The 16,179-nt window shown below is 59.3% G+C and overlaps 1 protein-coding gene across 3 annotated transcripts; it reads right to left on the reverse strand.

Moving 5' to 3' along the window:
* Nucleotides 1-11,529: 11,529 nt before the first annotated feature.
* Nucleotides 11,530-15,454, reverse strand: LOC103540795 (epididymal-specific lipocalin-9). Of its 3 annotated transcripts, none has more exons than XM_008507465.2 (7): nt 15,259-15,454; nt 14,630-14,766; nt 14,256-14,329; nt 13,721-13,831; nt 13,319-13,420; nt 13,132-13,177; nt 11,530-12,878 (listed from the first exon to the last, which is right to left on the reverse strand). In XM_008507465.2, the coding sequence occupies exons 1-6, from the start codon at nt 15,283-15,285 to the stop codon at nt 13,161-13,163; spliced, it is 468 nt and encodes a 155-aa protein (XP_008505687.1). In that variant the 5' UTR covers nt 15,286-15,454; the 3' UTR covers nt 11,530-12,878; nt 13,132-13,160. The 3 variants fall into 3 exon arrangements, with proteins under 3 accessions (XP_008505687.1, XP_008505686.1, XP_008505685.1); XM_008507464.2 differs by having other exon boundaries at nt 11,530-12,496; nt 15,190-15,347; XM_008507463.2 differs by having other exon boundaries at nt 15,190-15,347.
* Between the last annotated feature and the right edge of the window lie 725 nt (nt 15,455-16,179).

Consider the following 16,179-nt stretch of genomic DNA (forward strand, 5'->3'; position numbering starts at 1 on the left):
TGCGGTGCTGTGTTCTGGCTTTGGCCAGTGGCACAGTCCTCTGCTCCGTCTTCTGTGCCTCCCCGCCGCCTGCTGTGTCTTTGCTCTGCTGCTCCGCGGTTCCCAATCACCCTCATCCTGGATCTCTAGTGACAGGAAGGTGTTGGAAGCTTTGTCTTCTCCCAGTGGGGACGGTTCTGTAGGATGTCTCCCCTCTCACAGTGGGGTTTCTGGCTCAAAGAAGGTGTGTCCAACTTTGATAGCTGTGGTCATATTGTCGCTAATTCTGAAATTGGGAATTGTTGATTTTTCCTTAATTTTTGCCAATCGGACGGTTGGAAATAGCCTTCCTTATGGCTTTAATAAGCCTTTCTCTGCTGCTGAGCTTAAGCACATGTGCGTATTTTTACCGGCCATTTGAATTTTCCTCCACTGGATTCTTCTCTGTAGTCTTTGCGCGCTGCTAGCTTTGGGAGCCAGCCCAGCGTGTGGACCCCCAGCAGAGTCCTCGGCGGGAGACCTTGTCTTGCCTGTGACACCCCTCGTCAGAGCTGTGGGCGGGGGCAGGCCGAGATGGCTCGGCCCTGCAGTGTGGCCCCTTGGCGCCCACACAGGAAGGGGGGTAACACAGCCTGTGCCAAGCGCTTGGAGAGTATCGTCCCAGTGACAGAGAAAGCCCTCACTTCCTGCCAGGCCTGGAGCCCCTCCTTGTATGTCTCCCAGAAGTTTCAGGAGGTGGCATGTGGGTCTCACTCCCACTAGGGAGATAGATTTATGGGGTTGCCCCTGTTCTCACTCACGATGAGGTCCTGGGAGTGTCGGGCAGCTAGTGTTCTGACCTGCCCACCCTGCCGAGGGGGACCCCTGTGCTGACCCCTCCAACCCGGAGCTGGCACCGTGACTGGGGTTCTGGGTCGGCCCCCAGGGAGGGCCGAGGGTGTTTGGGAGATCGAGGTGCAGTCACGTCACAGGAAGGAGAGGCAGGTGGCCAAGGTGTGCACCTTGGTGAGACCTGTGCCTCCACTCCCGCATCCGCTCACTGCGTCCTCTCTCTCCTCTTAGATGCTGGGCTTTGGGCAAAGCTGCCCTCACCCCTGACTCTAGGAGGACTTGTGACTCAGGCCTGGCCACTGAGAGGCAGCGAGAGCACCCACCCCGCGGCTTGGAGACGGTGCAGGAAGGGCCAGAGCCCAGGCACACTCACGGGCTGCAGTTCAGAGGCCTCTGCAGGGACTTTGGAGAGAGATGTGAGCTCGTTCCACCGAATCCTGAGGCAGGTAGATCTGTGGCTGCTGGCAGCTGTGTGTGGAGCCCAAAAAGAGAGCCAAGAAGGGAGGAAGAGAAAAGAGGCAAGAGAGAGAGATGGGGTTCTAAAATGGCATCTGTGTGCCTGGATACAGCCATGCCTGCAGGCAGATTACCTCAGCACATTTCATATGTGAGAGCCAACACATTCCACTTGATTGCTAAAGCTGTGTGTGTGTAAGATTTTCTGTCATTTCAAGCCAAAAGAGTCCTAATGGACACAAGTTTGCATATTTGAAAAGGTGAAAAAATAGTACACCACTTGGTCATGACTTGGTGAGTTTGTGATTGAGTTATGTGAATGCGCAGCAGTGGGGAGGGGTCCTGGCCCCTCCTGGTCAGGCACTCTCTCTGGGGAAGATGTTTCCCTCTTTCCCTTTGCTCCTTTCTGCAGCCCCGAGAGAAATGACCCTCTCAGGGATTCTGACAGACCCAGGAGTCATCTTTTTGAATCTTTATTGAGCAGGGAAGGACCGCAGCAGAGGGGCAGAGCACTGGACAGAGGGGTCCCTGCCGAGGGTGAGATCCTGGGCTCTTCCCCAGGGTGGCAGAGCCCCTCCAGGCGGGGACTGGGACGGGGGTGCACAGAGGCATGGGCAGAGCTCCTGGTGGAATTCCTGGAGGGTTTGGAGGAGCAGGGGGAGCTGAGCCAAGGGCTTCAGTGAGCCCCCACAACCAAGCCCCCACTTCTTGGCTCACTGTCTCTGGGGCTGAGGATGGGGGAAGGGACAGCACGGGGGTGGGGGCGGGTGGGCACTTAGGGGAGACCCCTTCCTGCCCCGGAGGGAGGCAGAGGCTCCGTGGGGCAGCTCAGGGGCCAGGGAGCAGGGGCCGCAGACGCAGAGCATGCCCCTTCTGCCCCCCAGGGCCCTCTGTGTAGCCCAGGCCCTCGAGAAGCCCTGTGGGCTGCAGCAGCCCCTGTGGCCGGTCTCTGAACCTCTGGCAGTGATCTGAGGGAGCAGAGTGGCCTCTGGTGGGCCCCAGGCCCTGCCCTCCTCGGCCACCTGAGGCCAATGGGCCACTGAGCCAGGGGACCTGAGGGCATGAGAGAGAGGTGGGACTCAGTGACGGGGTCCAGGGCCACAATCTGCTCCTTGAGGAGGCCAGGGTTTTCACAGATGTCCTCAAACACCTGCCGGAGCTCCTGCTTTCTGGTGGTCTCCAGACTGCGGTGGAACACAAGAGACTATGGGTCCACCTGCTGCCATGAGGAGGGTCGTGGTGGGCGGGGCTGTGGGCAGGGGGCCACAGGAGCAGGTTTCCAGTAGGGACCTGGGGGCATCGGGGTGTCACAGGGATGTTGGGGCACCATGGAGGGATGAGGATCTGTGGGTGTTGGGGTACCATGGGGGGATGGGGGTCATGGGGGTGTTGGGGCACCATGGGGGATGGGGGCCATGGGGATGTTGGGGTGCCATGGGGGATGGGGGCCATGGGGGTGTTGGGGCACATTGGGAAGATGGGGGCCGTGGGGGTGTTGGGGCGCCATGGGAGGATGGGAGACTTGGGGGCATCAAGTGCTTGCTCTCTGGAACCGAGAGGGTTTGTGTCTTGGTGAGAAATTTTGAGCTGGCGTGGGCAAGAAGAGAGTGACTTCTCCTTCCTCTGGGCCGGGGGGAGGAGTGACAGTCCCCCGTTCCCTCACCCAAAACAGGGGGAGGCTGAGCCACAGGCAAGTGGGACGGTCCCCATGAGGGCGGCCGTGTGAGCATGTGAGTGTGCAAGTGTGTGTGTGTGAGCGAGTGTGTGGGTGGCCCTGGGGGCTGCAGTAGGTGAGGCCAAGCAAGAGGGTGGGTGTGACCGGAGCCTCCAGCTGGAGGCTGGGCGTTGACCTCCCCAGGCCGGTGTCCCCCTCTGCTCCTGGGTCGGCGACAGGTCTGGTCAACCAGCGTGCTGCTGCCTGGGCAGCTCTGGAGGCTCCTTCCCTGAGGGGCTGCCCATCCCCATCGGGTTGACCACCAGGCTGGTCACACAGTTGTACAGTTGATCAGGTAGAGAATCAGGCATCCCACCTCCAGGGAGAGATCATTGTGTCCCCAAACTGTGGAGGACGTTGGACCTGATACAGGGCTGGGAGAGGGGCAGGGCCCCCAGTGGGGTGACCACAGGCCCACCCGAGAAGGACACCTGTCCACTCTCCACGGCTGAGCCCCTGCCTGCACAGGGGCAGTGCGCCCCATCCTCGTGGGACCTGGCTGCAGGAGCAGTCTCTGCACCCTGAGAGTGGCTGCCAGGCCCAGCCGACTAGGGGCCCTTAGGGGCAGAAGCCTGGGTCCTGCTGCCTGCCATCCTTGGGCACGGAGCTGCTGGCACGAGCATCCCCAGGTCCATGCCACATGGCTCTAAACCAAGACCCCACCTCTGAGTGGGGCTGTGCCCTTGGGGGCCCACTCATCCCCACACTCATACTCCAGGGCGAATTGGCGGCTGAGGTCAGTCTTGAACACATGAGGCTAGTGTCCTGTGCTGGCCTTCCTGCCTGCAGACAGAGGCAGGCCCCTGGGCCCCTCTGTCCACTGGCTCCTTTTTTCCTCTTTTTAAGATTGGTACCTGAGCTAACATCTGTTGCCAATCCTTTTTTTTCTTCTTCTTTTATTTCTTCTCCTCAAAGCCCCCCAGTACATAGTTGTAGACTCCAGCTGTAGGTCCTTCTGGTTGTGCTGTGTGGGACGCCGCCTCAGCACGGCCTGATGAGCAGTGCCATGTCCGCACTCTGGATCCACACTGGTGAAACCCTGGGCTGTCGAAGTGGAGTGCGTGAACAGGGCCGGCCCCTTGCCTGTTATTTTATCTCAAAATGAGTTTATTTGGGACTAGCCAAAAGAATTGCCATTTCAGATGTGCTATGCAAACCATGAACAAATCCAGAGAAAAAGGAGGGAGCTGCTTTTATAGAGAAGAGGGCAGAGGGTGTGGCTGTTCTAAAGGAAAGTCCATCGGGAGAGGGACAGATCAGGGCAGGAACGCTCTGCATTGGTTGAGCTGCAGCATTTCTGATTGGCTGGCCTGCAGCAGTTCTGACTGGTTGAGCTTCAGCGTTTCTGATTGGCTAGGTTGTCGCATTTCTGATTGGCTGGGCTGCAGTGTTTCTGATTGGCTGGCCTGCAGCAGTTCTGACTGGTTGAGCTTCAGCGTTTCTGATTGGCTGGACTGTGACATTTCTGACTGGTTGAGCTTCAGTGTTTCTGATTGGCTAGGTTGTGGCATTTCTGATTGGCTGGGCTGCAGTGTTTCTGATTGGCTGGGCTGTTGCATTTCTGATTGGCTGGGCTGCAGCGTTTCTGATTGGCTAGGTTGTGGCATTTCTGATTGGCTGGGCTGCAGTGTTTCTGATTGGCTGGGCTGTTGCCGGGGTGGGAGAGAAGTCTTCCCTCAGAGGTAAAGTGGTTGTACTTCCGGTTTGGAGTGACTGAGGCTGTGCTGGGGCCGGGGCTCCCCTGCGGGCCTCCCTGCACAGCGTAGTTAGGTTTCTTTATTAGTTTCCACAAGGTTTATTTTTCTTTCAGCGCTTTCAAGATGCTGCTCTGTCCTCTGTCCTCCGTTGTTTCTGATGGGAAGCTGTTACTTCCAGCTGTGTTTCCTGTGTGCCGTGTGGCATTCAAGGTCCTTATTGTTGGTTTTCAGCAGTTTTAAAATTAGTCTGAGGCTGGTTTCTTTGTACTTCTCTTCTTGGGGTTTGTCAAGTGGCAAGAATCTATAAATTTACGTCTTTCACCAAATTTGGGATTTTTTTGGTCCATTATTTTTAAAAGGTTTGGGGTTTTTTTCCCCTTTTTCTGCATCTCCCCCTTTTCTCCCTTGGAACTGCAATTAAACACGTCAGGCCTTTCAACGGCACCCCACAGACTGATGATGCGTGATTCGTCTTTTTCAACCTTTTTTCTCCTTTGGAATGGATAATGTCTGTAGATCTGTCTTCAGGTTCTGTGACTCTTCGGTCATCTCCAATCTGCTGCTAAGACCGTCCAGTGGGTTTTCAATTTTAGATGTTATATGTATATATATTTTGAGTTCTGGGGTTTCTATTTGTTTCTTTTGTGGTTTTTCTTTCTCTTCTGAGAGTCCATGCTTTAGTTCTTTAGGAGCGTATTTTTCCTTTGTTTCCTTGAACACCGTGACAATAGCTGCTTAGATGTCCTAGTCTGGAAACTCGGGCGTCGCGGTTGTCTCAGCCTCAGCGTGTCATGGCTTCCATTCCTCTTCGTGTATTTGCATCTTGCATTGTATCCTAGACACTGCGAATGGTGCCGTTTAGATTCTGGATTCTGTTTTGTTCCTCTCAAGAGTTTTTAGCAGTCAGTTTCCTTGGTTGGATTGAAACTTCAAGCTCTGTTCCCCCTGTGGTGAGACAGAGATGTCTGTTCCATCCATTCAGGCCTAACTGGGCTGCAGAGTCTGTCCCAGGCGTGCTGGGCCCAGGAGCCAGCAGGGGTGTGGACAGAGTGCAAACACGGATTTGGGGCTCATGCTGTGTGGCACGCTCCTTTCTAGGATCCCCTTCCTTCCCAGTTGCTCTGGCTGCCTTGAAGCTTGTTCCGTGGTTCTTTAAGCCAGGAAGATCGAGGCCTCTATCTGAGCGTTAGCTGCCCAGCCTGAGCTGAATGGGGCCTGTGCTCAGGCAGAAAGCTGTTAACCAAAATAAAGGTGGGGGGAGAGCTGATCCAGTGCTCTTTTCTTCTTCCCAGTGTCAACTTCTCTCCGGTGTCTGCTGTCTTTTGGTCACTCTCCAATACCTTTAGATGGTTGTTTTTATATTTTATGCAGACTTGTTGGTTATGTGTGTGTGTGTGGTGGGGCAGGGGTTGGTCTAATTGCAGCTGCTCCACGTTATGGAAGCAGAACACTGAGTCCCATTTGAACAGGGATGTTGCGGCCGATGGGCAGAGAGTAGACTGTCGGGCAGGACAGAAGCAGAGTGACCAATGGGGAGGCTGCTGCAATGATCCAGGGGAGGGAAGGGGTGGCTTGGACCAGGTGGGAGCAGTGGAGCAGGTGAAGAGGAGTCAATTCTGTTTTGAAAAGAGAGTCAAAGATTGCTGAGGGTTTGGATGAGGGCTGTGGGAGAAAGAGACCTCAGGACGACTCAGGGCTTGTCCGCCAGAGCGACTGGACATTTAGCACGGCCACTGACAGAGGTGGAGGCCGAATCGGGAGTTCCGTTCCAGACGTGGGAGTGGATGGAGCCTCGTAGACATCAGCAGACGTGTGGCGTCAGCAGGTGCCGTGCGCCTCGGGAGTCCAGGGGCGAAGGGGGCACCACGGGGTAGATCTAACTCACTGCCAGGCTCTGTGTATTTGAAGCCACGAGACATGAGGAGTCCCCCTGGGCTGGGCATGGAGAGGAGATGATGGCATGATGATTCCTGGTTATTTTAGACGACACGCATAACAGACAGAAAGTCAAAGCCCAGAGGACACAGCCCCGCTGACCATTGGCCTGGCCTGGGGTCCCAGCATGAGGTCACGTGAAAGAGACTGGGACTGGAGTTAGGGGTCCCGTGGTGCTGCTTCCCAGCTGGGAGGCCCCGGGCAAAGCACTGTGAGTTTGAGGGCAAAGAAACTGGAGTAAAAGATCCATCACATGGGGCCTTTGGAGAAAGAATGGAGTGGGATACTATGTGTGTAGAAAAGATCTGAACTTACCAACAAAGGTGTAACTGGATGAGTTATTTCCAGGCAGCTTAAGCTAGAGCCAGACCCCTCCCCTAAACCCCGCAATGAGGCGAGTCCCCGGCAGCAGCTATCCTTCCCCTCACCTCAGGCCGCCCTCTGCCTCCCCGTGTGACAAGGGAGAGCCACGCCGGCCCTCTGCAAGCCTGGCCCTGATCTGGAGCTCAGGGAGTCTGCTGCCAGGCCCGTGAGCTCCTGAACCTGCCCGCCTCCCCCATCCTGCCGGGCCACAGCCTCTGTTTCAAGGACTTTACACGTGTCTGCTGACTTAGTCCTTGTAAGGACAACTTTGTGGTGTAGGTGCACTCGTTATCCAGTTTTCAGGTGTAGGAACTGAGACACAGAGAGGTCAAGAACTGTGACCAAGGTCACACAGCTGGTGGGCCGCAGACACAGGACGCTGAGCTGCTATAAGTGCTGGTCCTCAAGCAGGCAGACAGACAACACCGGCAAGGGGAGGGGAAGGGACTGAAAGTTTCTGTATTTCCGAATGAGAAGGCAAAATCCAGCAGGTGAACGGCCGATGACAGAGGCAGGAAGACAGCTGCCATGGGGAGCAAAGCTGGACTGACGGCCACAGTAGACCTAAAGCTGACAAAAGAAAAGAGAACAAACTGAAAATGGGCAAGGAGGCCAAACGGGCAGCTCCCAGAGGAGGGAGCTGCGGGCCCTCCACACAGGAGGCGCTTCCCGCGGCAGGAGCCAGGCGCAGAGATGAGGGGCCGCTCTTCCTTGTCCATGAGGGCGGGTCTGAGCAATACTCCCTGGTGGAGGGGGCGGCGCTTGGCTGCGGAGGGCTGCCACTTAGGCGTCATTGGGACATTTCTGGCTGGATGGGGACGCACACGCCCTGGGGCCAGCACTTGCGCACAGCTGGGGGGAAGAAGGTGCATCCCGCAGGTTCCCAGCAGAGGAGCGGGTCAGTCAAGTCGCACAGTCACACGGAAACAAGGAACCCTGTGTGCAACGCACGATGAAGAGGCCTGTGTGCGTCCACACGGATAAACCCGACAGCCGTGCTGGGTGCAAACACCGAGTCCATCGACGTGGAAACATCGGCAAGGTGCAACAGCCCACGTTGCCTATGGACTTGAGCACATGCACCAGAGGTACCCGCGCCTCCCTGAGAGCTGCAAAGGGGAGAGGCACGGGGATGTATCAGAAGGGAACCGCGTCACGGCCCTCCTCGATGCGGCCTTGCTGCCGGCTCACCAAGATCTGTCCTTACTGCTCTAGTGTCAGCTTTGTTTATCTCTGACGGGTCCTCTGTGCCCTCCCTGGGCAGAGGAGCAGAGCTGGGGGTGGTGGCAGAGACTCGAGCCCTGGTGACCTTGGGAAGGGCAGGTCTCTTGCCTTTGGTTCTGCCAGGCCACTCCCCATAGACTTGGGCCCAGCACTCTCCTGGGTGGGGGACCAGAGATACCTCTGGAGGACCAAGCAAGAGGGAGGGAGATGCTCCAGGTGACAGCTCCTGGGGGCAGCAGGGAGCCTGGTCTGGGTGCAGCGCTTCCCCGATAGTTTCCTGTCGGACCTCCAAAGACCGGTTTGGGGCTCGCCTAGCGGGAGCCGTGAAACATTTAGGCTGGGGAGGCTGTGCTCGCCCATGCGTGGGCTCTACCCCGGGGCGGGGCCTGCCGGTCTCGATGCCATTGGTACGGTGCTCATGTGCCATCACAGTGGGTACACCATGCCAACCACGCCGTCAGGTTCCTCTGACTTCTCACGGCGTCCTGGAGGCGCGTTGTGACAGGTCCGGCCAGGCCCAGCTGGCCTCACAATCCCTTTGGGAGTGTCTTCCATGTGTGTCGTGGCGCGTCCACACTGAGCTCACCACCTCTGCCGGGCCTGCTCCGCCCAGCCTGGCCCTGGTCCCTGCCGCCCGTGTGTTTGCTGGGTGTGGGAGCTCTGAAATGCCCTGAGGGGCCCTGGCCTGTCTAGACTGCTGGGCATTGCGCCCACGCTCACTGGGGGAGGATGCAATCGCAGGCACGTTTCCTGAGAATAATTGAAAATCTCAGCTTCAGGAGAGCTTTGAAAGTGGGATCCCAGGTGGGCACAAGGTGGATGGATGTGCCCAGGGCGAGGTGCCAGCCGGCGGTCCCCCTGTGGCAGGGGCTCTGGAGGCCTGGCCGGGCTGCATGCGCCCCACAGGGTCTGGACATGCATTTGAGCCATCCCAGGCCCTCGAGCCAGTTGAGGGTCTGCCTGCTCTGTGCAGGGACGGTGCCAGGCCTGGGGTGACACTGGCTGGTACAGGATGGGGGCCTTTGGGTGAGCTGTCCTCGCCCAGCCCTCTCCCCTCCCGCAACAAGCCCCTAGTGCCGCCCGCCTGGTTTGGCTGGACAGGAACTAACCGCTCCTTGCCGAGCGCTGGGGCTTTGGGACTGTGCCCCCTTCTCTCCTTGGGGCCCTAAACCCTCTTCCTCCTGGATGTGCGCGTGTTGGCCTCTGGGGCAAGGCCCTTCCTCCTTGGCCCTCTTTCTAGCAGCCAGCACCTGCTGGGAAGCATCCTGAGTCTAGACGGCAGCCAGAGAGTCAGCCACAGACATGCCACCAGCTGCTATTTCCTGCTTCCTGCTGTGCAGGCAGCCACTGGGACCGCCCCACACAGGGCCTTACGCCTGGACAGGGAAGGCATGCACTCTTGGTGGGCAGATGGCCCGGTCTGGCCCCTCCTCTGCTCTCAGACCCACCCAAGCGGGGCCCCGGCTCCCTGCATCCGGCTCCCCACTGCCAGGAGTTCCACACGGCCCGGATCTCCTCAGGGAGAAGGAAATGAAGCAGTGGGTCCTCATTATGCATGAAGCATTCTGGATGAAACCCACAGGGGACCTTGGTCCTGCCCTCTGTCATCCGAGGCCAAGAGAGAAGAGACACCTTCCGGGAAGCCATGGGGGACATCAAAGATGAAAGAGGACGGCTGCAGGCATGGATGCCTGTCGCCTGCACCCCCGGGCGGAGAGGGGGCAGCAGCCCTTCCTTCCTCCTCCCAGAGCCCTGCGGTCTGACCCCAAGGTACTTAGAGAGCAGGACTCCAGAACCGCCCTGCCCCAGGCTTCCCACACACACGTCGGGCCGTGGAGCCCGGGCAGCAGTGACTCACGTCGCTGTGGTGGGGTGGCATCCTGCACCCCAACTTGGGTCAGCCAGGAAATTCAGAGCGTTGAAGCCCCCGCCCCTGCCGGACTCAGCCTCCGAAACTGCCCCTGCGCTGCCTCCCTCCCCACCCTGGGGCGCTGCTCAGCCCCGGCCTCCCTGGCCATTGGCTCCTTTGGTGTGGCCCTCTTGGTGCATCTTGACGTGAACAGCTGTGCTGTGACGGGCCAGGTGGGGTGGGGTATGCAACCATCATCAGGGATTGTTAATGTCCTTTTTCACTGAGAATAAAGTCACTTTTAATCCCAGTAAGTAGGGTGAAGTTAGACACCAAGAAGAGCTTCCCCGTTCGGGATCACACCGGCTTCTGGAGGGGACCAGATGTCTTCTTGACTTGCTCTCCTTGACAGGCTTTCTCAGCCTTGGGGACACCAGGCTCGCTGTCCATCCGTCTGAACCCTCCCTGAGGGTTGACCCCAGCGCCCCAGATGCCAGCAGCGATGACAGTCTCCCGGTCTTCTCCTTCTGCTCCACTGAGTCTCGCTTTGCCCTGAGCCCTGGGCCCTGGTCCCAGCATCCCTGCCCACCGCACCTGTTACCTGGCCCACCCGGGGGTCTCTGGGGTTGAGCGGGCTGCAGGAGCCCACAGGCCAGCCCCAGCCCCACGCTAAGCACCAGAGCTGGCTGTGACCCGCCTGGCTGGGAGCCCGGGGAGCCCCTGGCTCTGGCTCAGCTCCCCTTTGCAGCTCCTTCTGAGGTGGTCTTCTCTGTGGTCCAGGGCCTCTGCAGGCATTGTCATCAGCCACCCAAATGCCAACTTTCCATGCCAGCAGGCCCTGGCCGAGTGGGCAGCCTCCTACACGTCCCCGGCCACAGCCCAGCAGGCCCGACCGAGGTTCCGGACAGGGAGCTGGAGGCCAGGCTGGCCGTGGGAGTGCTGCGGCCCTAAGACCCCCATTCTCATGCGGCTGCTCTGTCTCAGCACCCAGCACCTTTGGAAGGGGCACAGGGATCTCCATCCCCTGCAGCCTGGAACACCTGAGGGAAGAGGGCCAGCGCCCCCAGCCCTGGTCCCAAAGTAGCCCCCTGCAGCTCTTAACAAGCAGACACTGGTGCTGGCCTGGGCTCATCCCCCAGCATCCCGGGAGTCCATGTCCCCACCTCGGAGATTTCTGGACAGTGAGCCATAGGGAGTGTCTCAGGCTGTGCTCACATGAGGAGGGGGGCAGGCCAGCTGCTCCTCAGACTGGGGTGCAGAGGGGCCAGGAGAGCCCCTCCTCGCCCCGCCTGGCTGCCCCACCCTCGAGCTGCACAGGAGCCAGCTGAGAATTTTGGAGCAGGCGTGGTCTGAGTGGAGTGGGTGAGGCAGAGGGCACCCTGGTGGGGGCAGAGGGGACCAGGAGGCAGGGATGGGACAGAAGGCAGCCAGGAAGGAGCCTATGGCATTTTCTCACTTGACTTGGTAGGAAGGACAAACACTTTCTCTTTTTAACGTTTTATTTTGAGATAGTTGTAGATTCATATGCAGTTGTGAGAAGTAAACAGAGGTCCCTGATACCCTTCACCCCTTCTCCCCGCTTCACAGCCCTAGGACGGTGTTCACAGATGGGGACACTGGTGCCACCCCTGCCCCGCCCCGCACCAGGCGTATTTCCCTGTTCACACGCACTGAGCCGAGCGTGTCAGTGTGCGTGTGTTACAGTGTGAGACTGTGTGAGTGTGCGAGTGTGTCAGTGTGGGTATTTAGTTCTGGGTCCCTGGATCCACCACCACAGTCCGGATACAGGATTTCCATCCCCACGAGGACCCCTCCAGTTGCCTGTGTAAACCACACCGGCCTCCCTCACCCCTTCCCCATCCCTAACCCCTGGAAATCAGGAATCAGTTCTCCATGTCTACAGTTCTGTCTTTTCGAGAATATTCCTTAAATGGAATCACACACCACAGCCTTTTGAGGTGGCTGTTTCACTCAACATAGTTCCCTTGAGATCCATGCAGCTTGTTCCTCTCTGTGCTGAGTTGTGTCCCGGGGCCAGCTGGTTCTTCTGTTGGGGGAAGTCGGGCTGTTTCCAGTTGGGTGATTGTGAACAGAGCCGCTGTGAACATTTGTGGAGAGGTTTTGCGTGGACACATCATATGTCTCGGGTGAACTCCCAATGGGCAACCATTTTCAATCTGCAGAATAACGGTGGATTGGCCGGGTCCCCTGTGTATTCACCAACACATGGCGAGGCGTCGCTTGTCCCAGCTGCTGATCTGTTAATAGTCTTCCTCGAGGGACCACTGATCCGGGGGGCCGGGGGGCAGGGCCTCGTGGACCACCATCTCACGCCCACTCCACCTCACGGGCCCTCACCAAGGCCTCAGGGTCCTTGGCTCTCGGATGAGACGGCTCTGGAGGCCAGTCCGGGGGAAGGGGGTCACTTTACCGGGGCGGGGCTGGTTCCTGAGAAAGGAGGGCAGCTTGGAGAAGGGGCCTGTGGTGGACTGAATGGTGCCCCCCCAACACATCCACGTTCAAATCCCAGTGTCCAGAACCTGTGAGCGGGACCTTATGTGGAAAAAGGATCTTTGCATATGTGATTAAGGTAAAGATTTTGAGATGAGATCATCGTGGATGACCTGGTGGCCTTCAACCCAATAACAAGTGTCCTTATAAGAGACAGAAGAGGAGATGCACAGACACAGGTGAGAGGCCCTGTGACCACGGAGGCAGAGATGGAGGGATGCCTGGAGCCCCCAGACGCTGAAAGAGGCAAGGAGGACCCTCCCCTGAAGCCTCCGGAGGGAGTGTGGCCCTGTGACGCTGTGCCTTCTGGCCTCCAGCCCTGCGAGAGAGCAAGTTCCTGCCGTTCTAAGTTGCCCAGGGTGTGGCCCTTTGTGACGGCAGCGTAGGGGCACCAACACAGGGCACGTTTCATGATTGCTCAGCCCCACCACCCATACGCCTCCCGTGACTTCGGCAGGAAAACCCGGCAGGTCGGCTGAGGGATGGGCTTGGAGAAGTGGCGCGCACCGTCCACACCCAGCTTCCCCCAACGGCCCCCAGTGCCACCCCCGCCCGAGTCAACGCTCACGCACCTCGAGGCCTGGCCGGCTCCTCGCCTCTTCTACTTCAAACAGGGGTCTGGGAAGACAGAGTGGGCTCTCAGATGGCCCCCACCTGGTGAGACCCTCGGCCTGCCGGGCCAGGGCCAGGCTGAGCCAGAATGCTGCCCGGAGCTCGGCTCTCGGCTGCGGCTGCTGGTGTGGACCGCACGGGGCCTACCTTTGTCGATCAGGCTGACGATATTCTGAGGACCGAGACCGTATTTTTTGCAGACTTTTTCAAATCTCTTCAGGAAGCTGGGGCTCAGGTCCGGGATCCGTCCTGAGGACAGAAGGGTGGGGGCCGAGGGTCCTTTGCTGATAATTTGGGACGATGTGTGGGGAGGGTCTCAGGGGTCTCAGGCGGTGCTGAGGCTGCGGGGGCTCGTGTCAGGCAGGGCGTGGACACGCCAGACAGCCTGGCCTCGGTGCACCCTCGCCCCATGATACAACTTGACTGTGGGTAGACGGAGGTGGGAGCCCTGTCGGGTGGAGACCCCTGCAGGATGGGGCCTGTCACCAGTGGAGGGATCCCCAGGGCCCTGCCAGTCCCCCAGCAGCCGGGAGAGTGGCAAGGCCGTACCGTAGAGCGCCAGCACTTGAGTCTGGGTGCCGTTCCGGAGGTTGAGGAGGTGGAAGGTGGCGTAGACCCTGTAGTCTGTTTCCGCGAGGAGCACCCGGTTCTCCCCCTCGTCTGGGGGGACACTGAGCTAGAGTGCCCCGCCCTCCTCTGTCGCCCCAGTACTCTTGGGTTGGCACCGGGTGTGCCGTGTGGCCGCGGGTATGGACGGCGGGCCTGGTGGCTGAGCACGCGGTGCCCGCTTAGGTGGAGACCCCTGTGGTGTTGCTGGTGGCAGTGGCAGCAGATTGCCCCCTTGCTGCGCAGCTGGCCCTGATGGACCCCCGCATTCTGGCCCCCCAAGCCCCAGGCTGGCCCCCCTGCCTCCCCGGGCCCGGGCCAGGGACCTTCCCAACAGGGGGCTGTTCAGGGGCCCATGGGGCCCACGGACCAGGCAGGGTCCTCTCACTTCAGAGTCAAGCCGCCAAGAGGTCCCACAAAATCCCCCGAATCAGAGCCTGCCAGGCGCCGAGGAGCAGGACTCCCGGCGTCCACTTACAGGAGATGGTGCACTCCCCATTCTTCTCCGTCTTCTCGCAGACCATGGGCACCTCCACGCACTGCCCCAGCAGCCTGAGGACCAGCTGGGTGACGCCCCAAGTGCAGCTCCAGCCCCACCAGGGGTGTGACTGGCACAGGACTCCCTCCACCCACGCCAACGGCCACCTCATCTCCCCTGACCCCAGCCCCACCTCAGGACTCTAGGGGGTTGTATCATCCCCCCTCATCCCGGGGCCTCCCCCAGCCCCCCAGGGAATGGTCAGATGCTGATTCCCACGGGGACGGAGGGTGGGTGCATGAGTGAGGGTCGGCGTTGGGGGTGGGGCAGGAGGTGCATCCGTCTCCCCAGTCCCTAATGTGGGCAACACTCACAAGAGCTGGAAATAGAATTTCAGACCACCGTCTTCTAAGCTTTTGATCTTCTGTATGAAGACCCTCAGGTCCCCATTTTCTTCAATCCGCTTCATGTCGTCCGAGGCCATGGAAACAGAAAACCAATCTCCGGAAACCTGCAGACAAGGCTCTGCTGGATTGTGGGGCGGGGGGCGGGCGGGGGGTTGCCTATGGGATGGTCTGGGGCTCTTGGTGCCTCCCTCCTGGGGCTAGGCCCCTGGGCATAGGGCTTCCAACCAGGGTCCCCCTCTGTCTTCCCAGACCCATTCTGCCCTCCCAGGCACTTTTCTCTGTCCTCCCAGGACCCCCACTGCCCTCTCAGGACCCCCTCTGCCCTCCCAGGACCCCCACTGCCCTCTCAGGAACCCCTCTGCCCTCCCAGGACCCCCTCTGCCCTCCCAGGCTGCTGTCACAGCTGGGGCTGGAGAGGTGGGTCCCCCCAGGAGCAGCACCCTTGTCACAGGTCAGAGACCCCAGGTTGAGGGAGGACAAGTGCCCCGCAACCAGGCCCTTTGGGAAGGCCCAGGCCCCAGACCCACCCTGGCTATGTTGTAGTTCCTGCGTACGATGGTTCGGAGGTCAAGCTGCTGGGCGGAGACCAGACTCACCCCCAGGCTCAGCAGGAGCAGCGCCATCCCCTCCAGCGAGCGCCTCACCGAGGCCCACACTCTTTATACCCACTTCTGCACTGTGGTTTCCGGCCCCGCGGCACCGTGTCCTCCGGCACGCCCTCTGTACCCTGGGCACAGGGCCAAAGGCCACCACAGCCGCCCCCGACGGCTCACAATGTCAGTGACAGGCTGTCTACGAGGTAACAGATGTGGGGAGGCTGTGGTTTCTTGTGGGTGTTCCTATCACACAGAGAACCTGGCCCTAAAAAGCCCCCTCTGTGATGACAGTCCCAGAATTGATCCCACTCCAGCAGCAGGCTCACTTCCGGGGGCTCTGGAACAGCCTGGGGCATCGGCGTCCACCTCAGCCAGGTGGGCATCGTGAGCTGCTCCTTCAGGTTCACATTCTCCTCACAGACTATGACCAGGCATCCACATAAAGATGACCCAGGCAGCACAGGTACCCAGAATTGTCACGTGGCCTGGAGGATCTAACCCTCAGGAAGACACAAAGGAGGCAGGGAGCCACCTCAGCCGGTCACCGCCTTCCATGTCTTCACTTCTGTGGACACGCGGTGTCCCACCAGCTCTTCCAACATGAAACTGCTTCTGCTGACAATCAGCTGGAGCCTGGTCTGGACCCAGAACACCCCTACCTTGACCCACGTCCAGGGTCGGTGCCCTCCACCACTTCCCTGGTCCACACTTTATCTTATTCACAGGCAAGTGCTCCACGAACTGGCAAATGCATGAGTCACGCTTCCTGGAGGGCTCGGAGCTTTCATGCAGACCCCTCCCTTCCCTGGGGGACCTGGTTGAGCAGCCCAGAAATTGGGAGCATCCACAGATTTCCAGACATGTGGGTCTCAGAGTGACTTCCTACTCCAACCACAGACCTGTGGGGACCCACATATGACC

The sequence above is a fragment of the Equus przewalskii genome, chromosome 26, assembly GCF_037783145.1.
Source record: "Equus przewalskii isolate Varuska chromosome 26, EquPr2, whole genome shotgun sequence".
Taxonomy (NCBI): domain Eukaryota; kingdom Metazoa; phylum Chordata; class Mammalia; order Perissodactyla; family Equidae; genus Equus; species Equus przewalskii.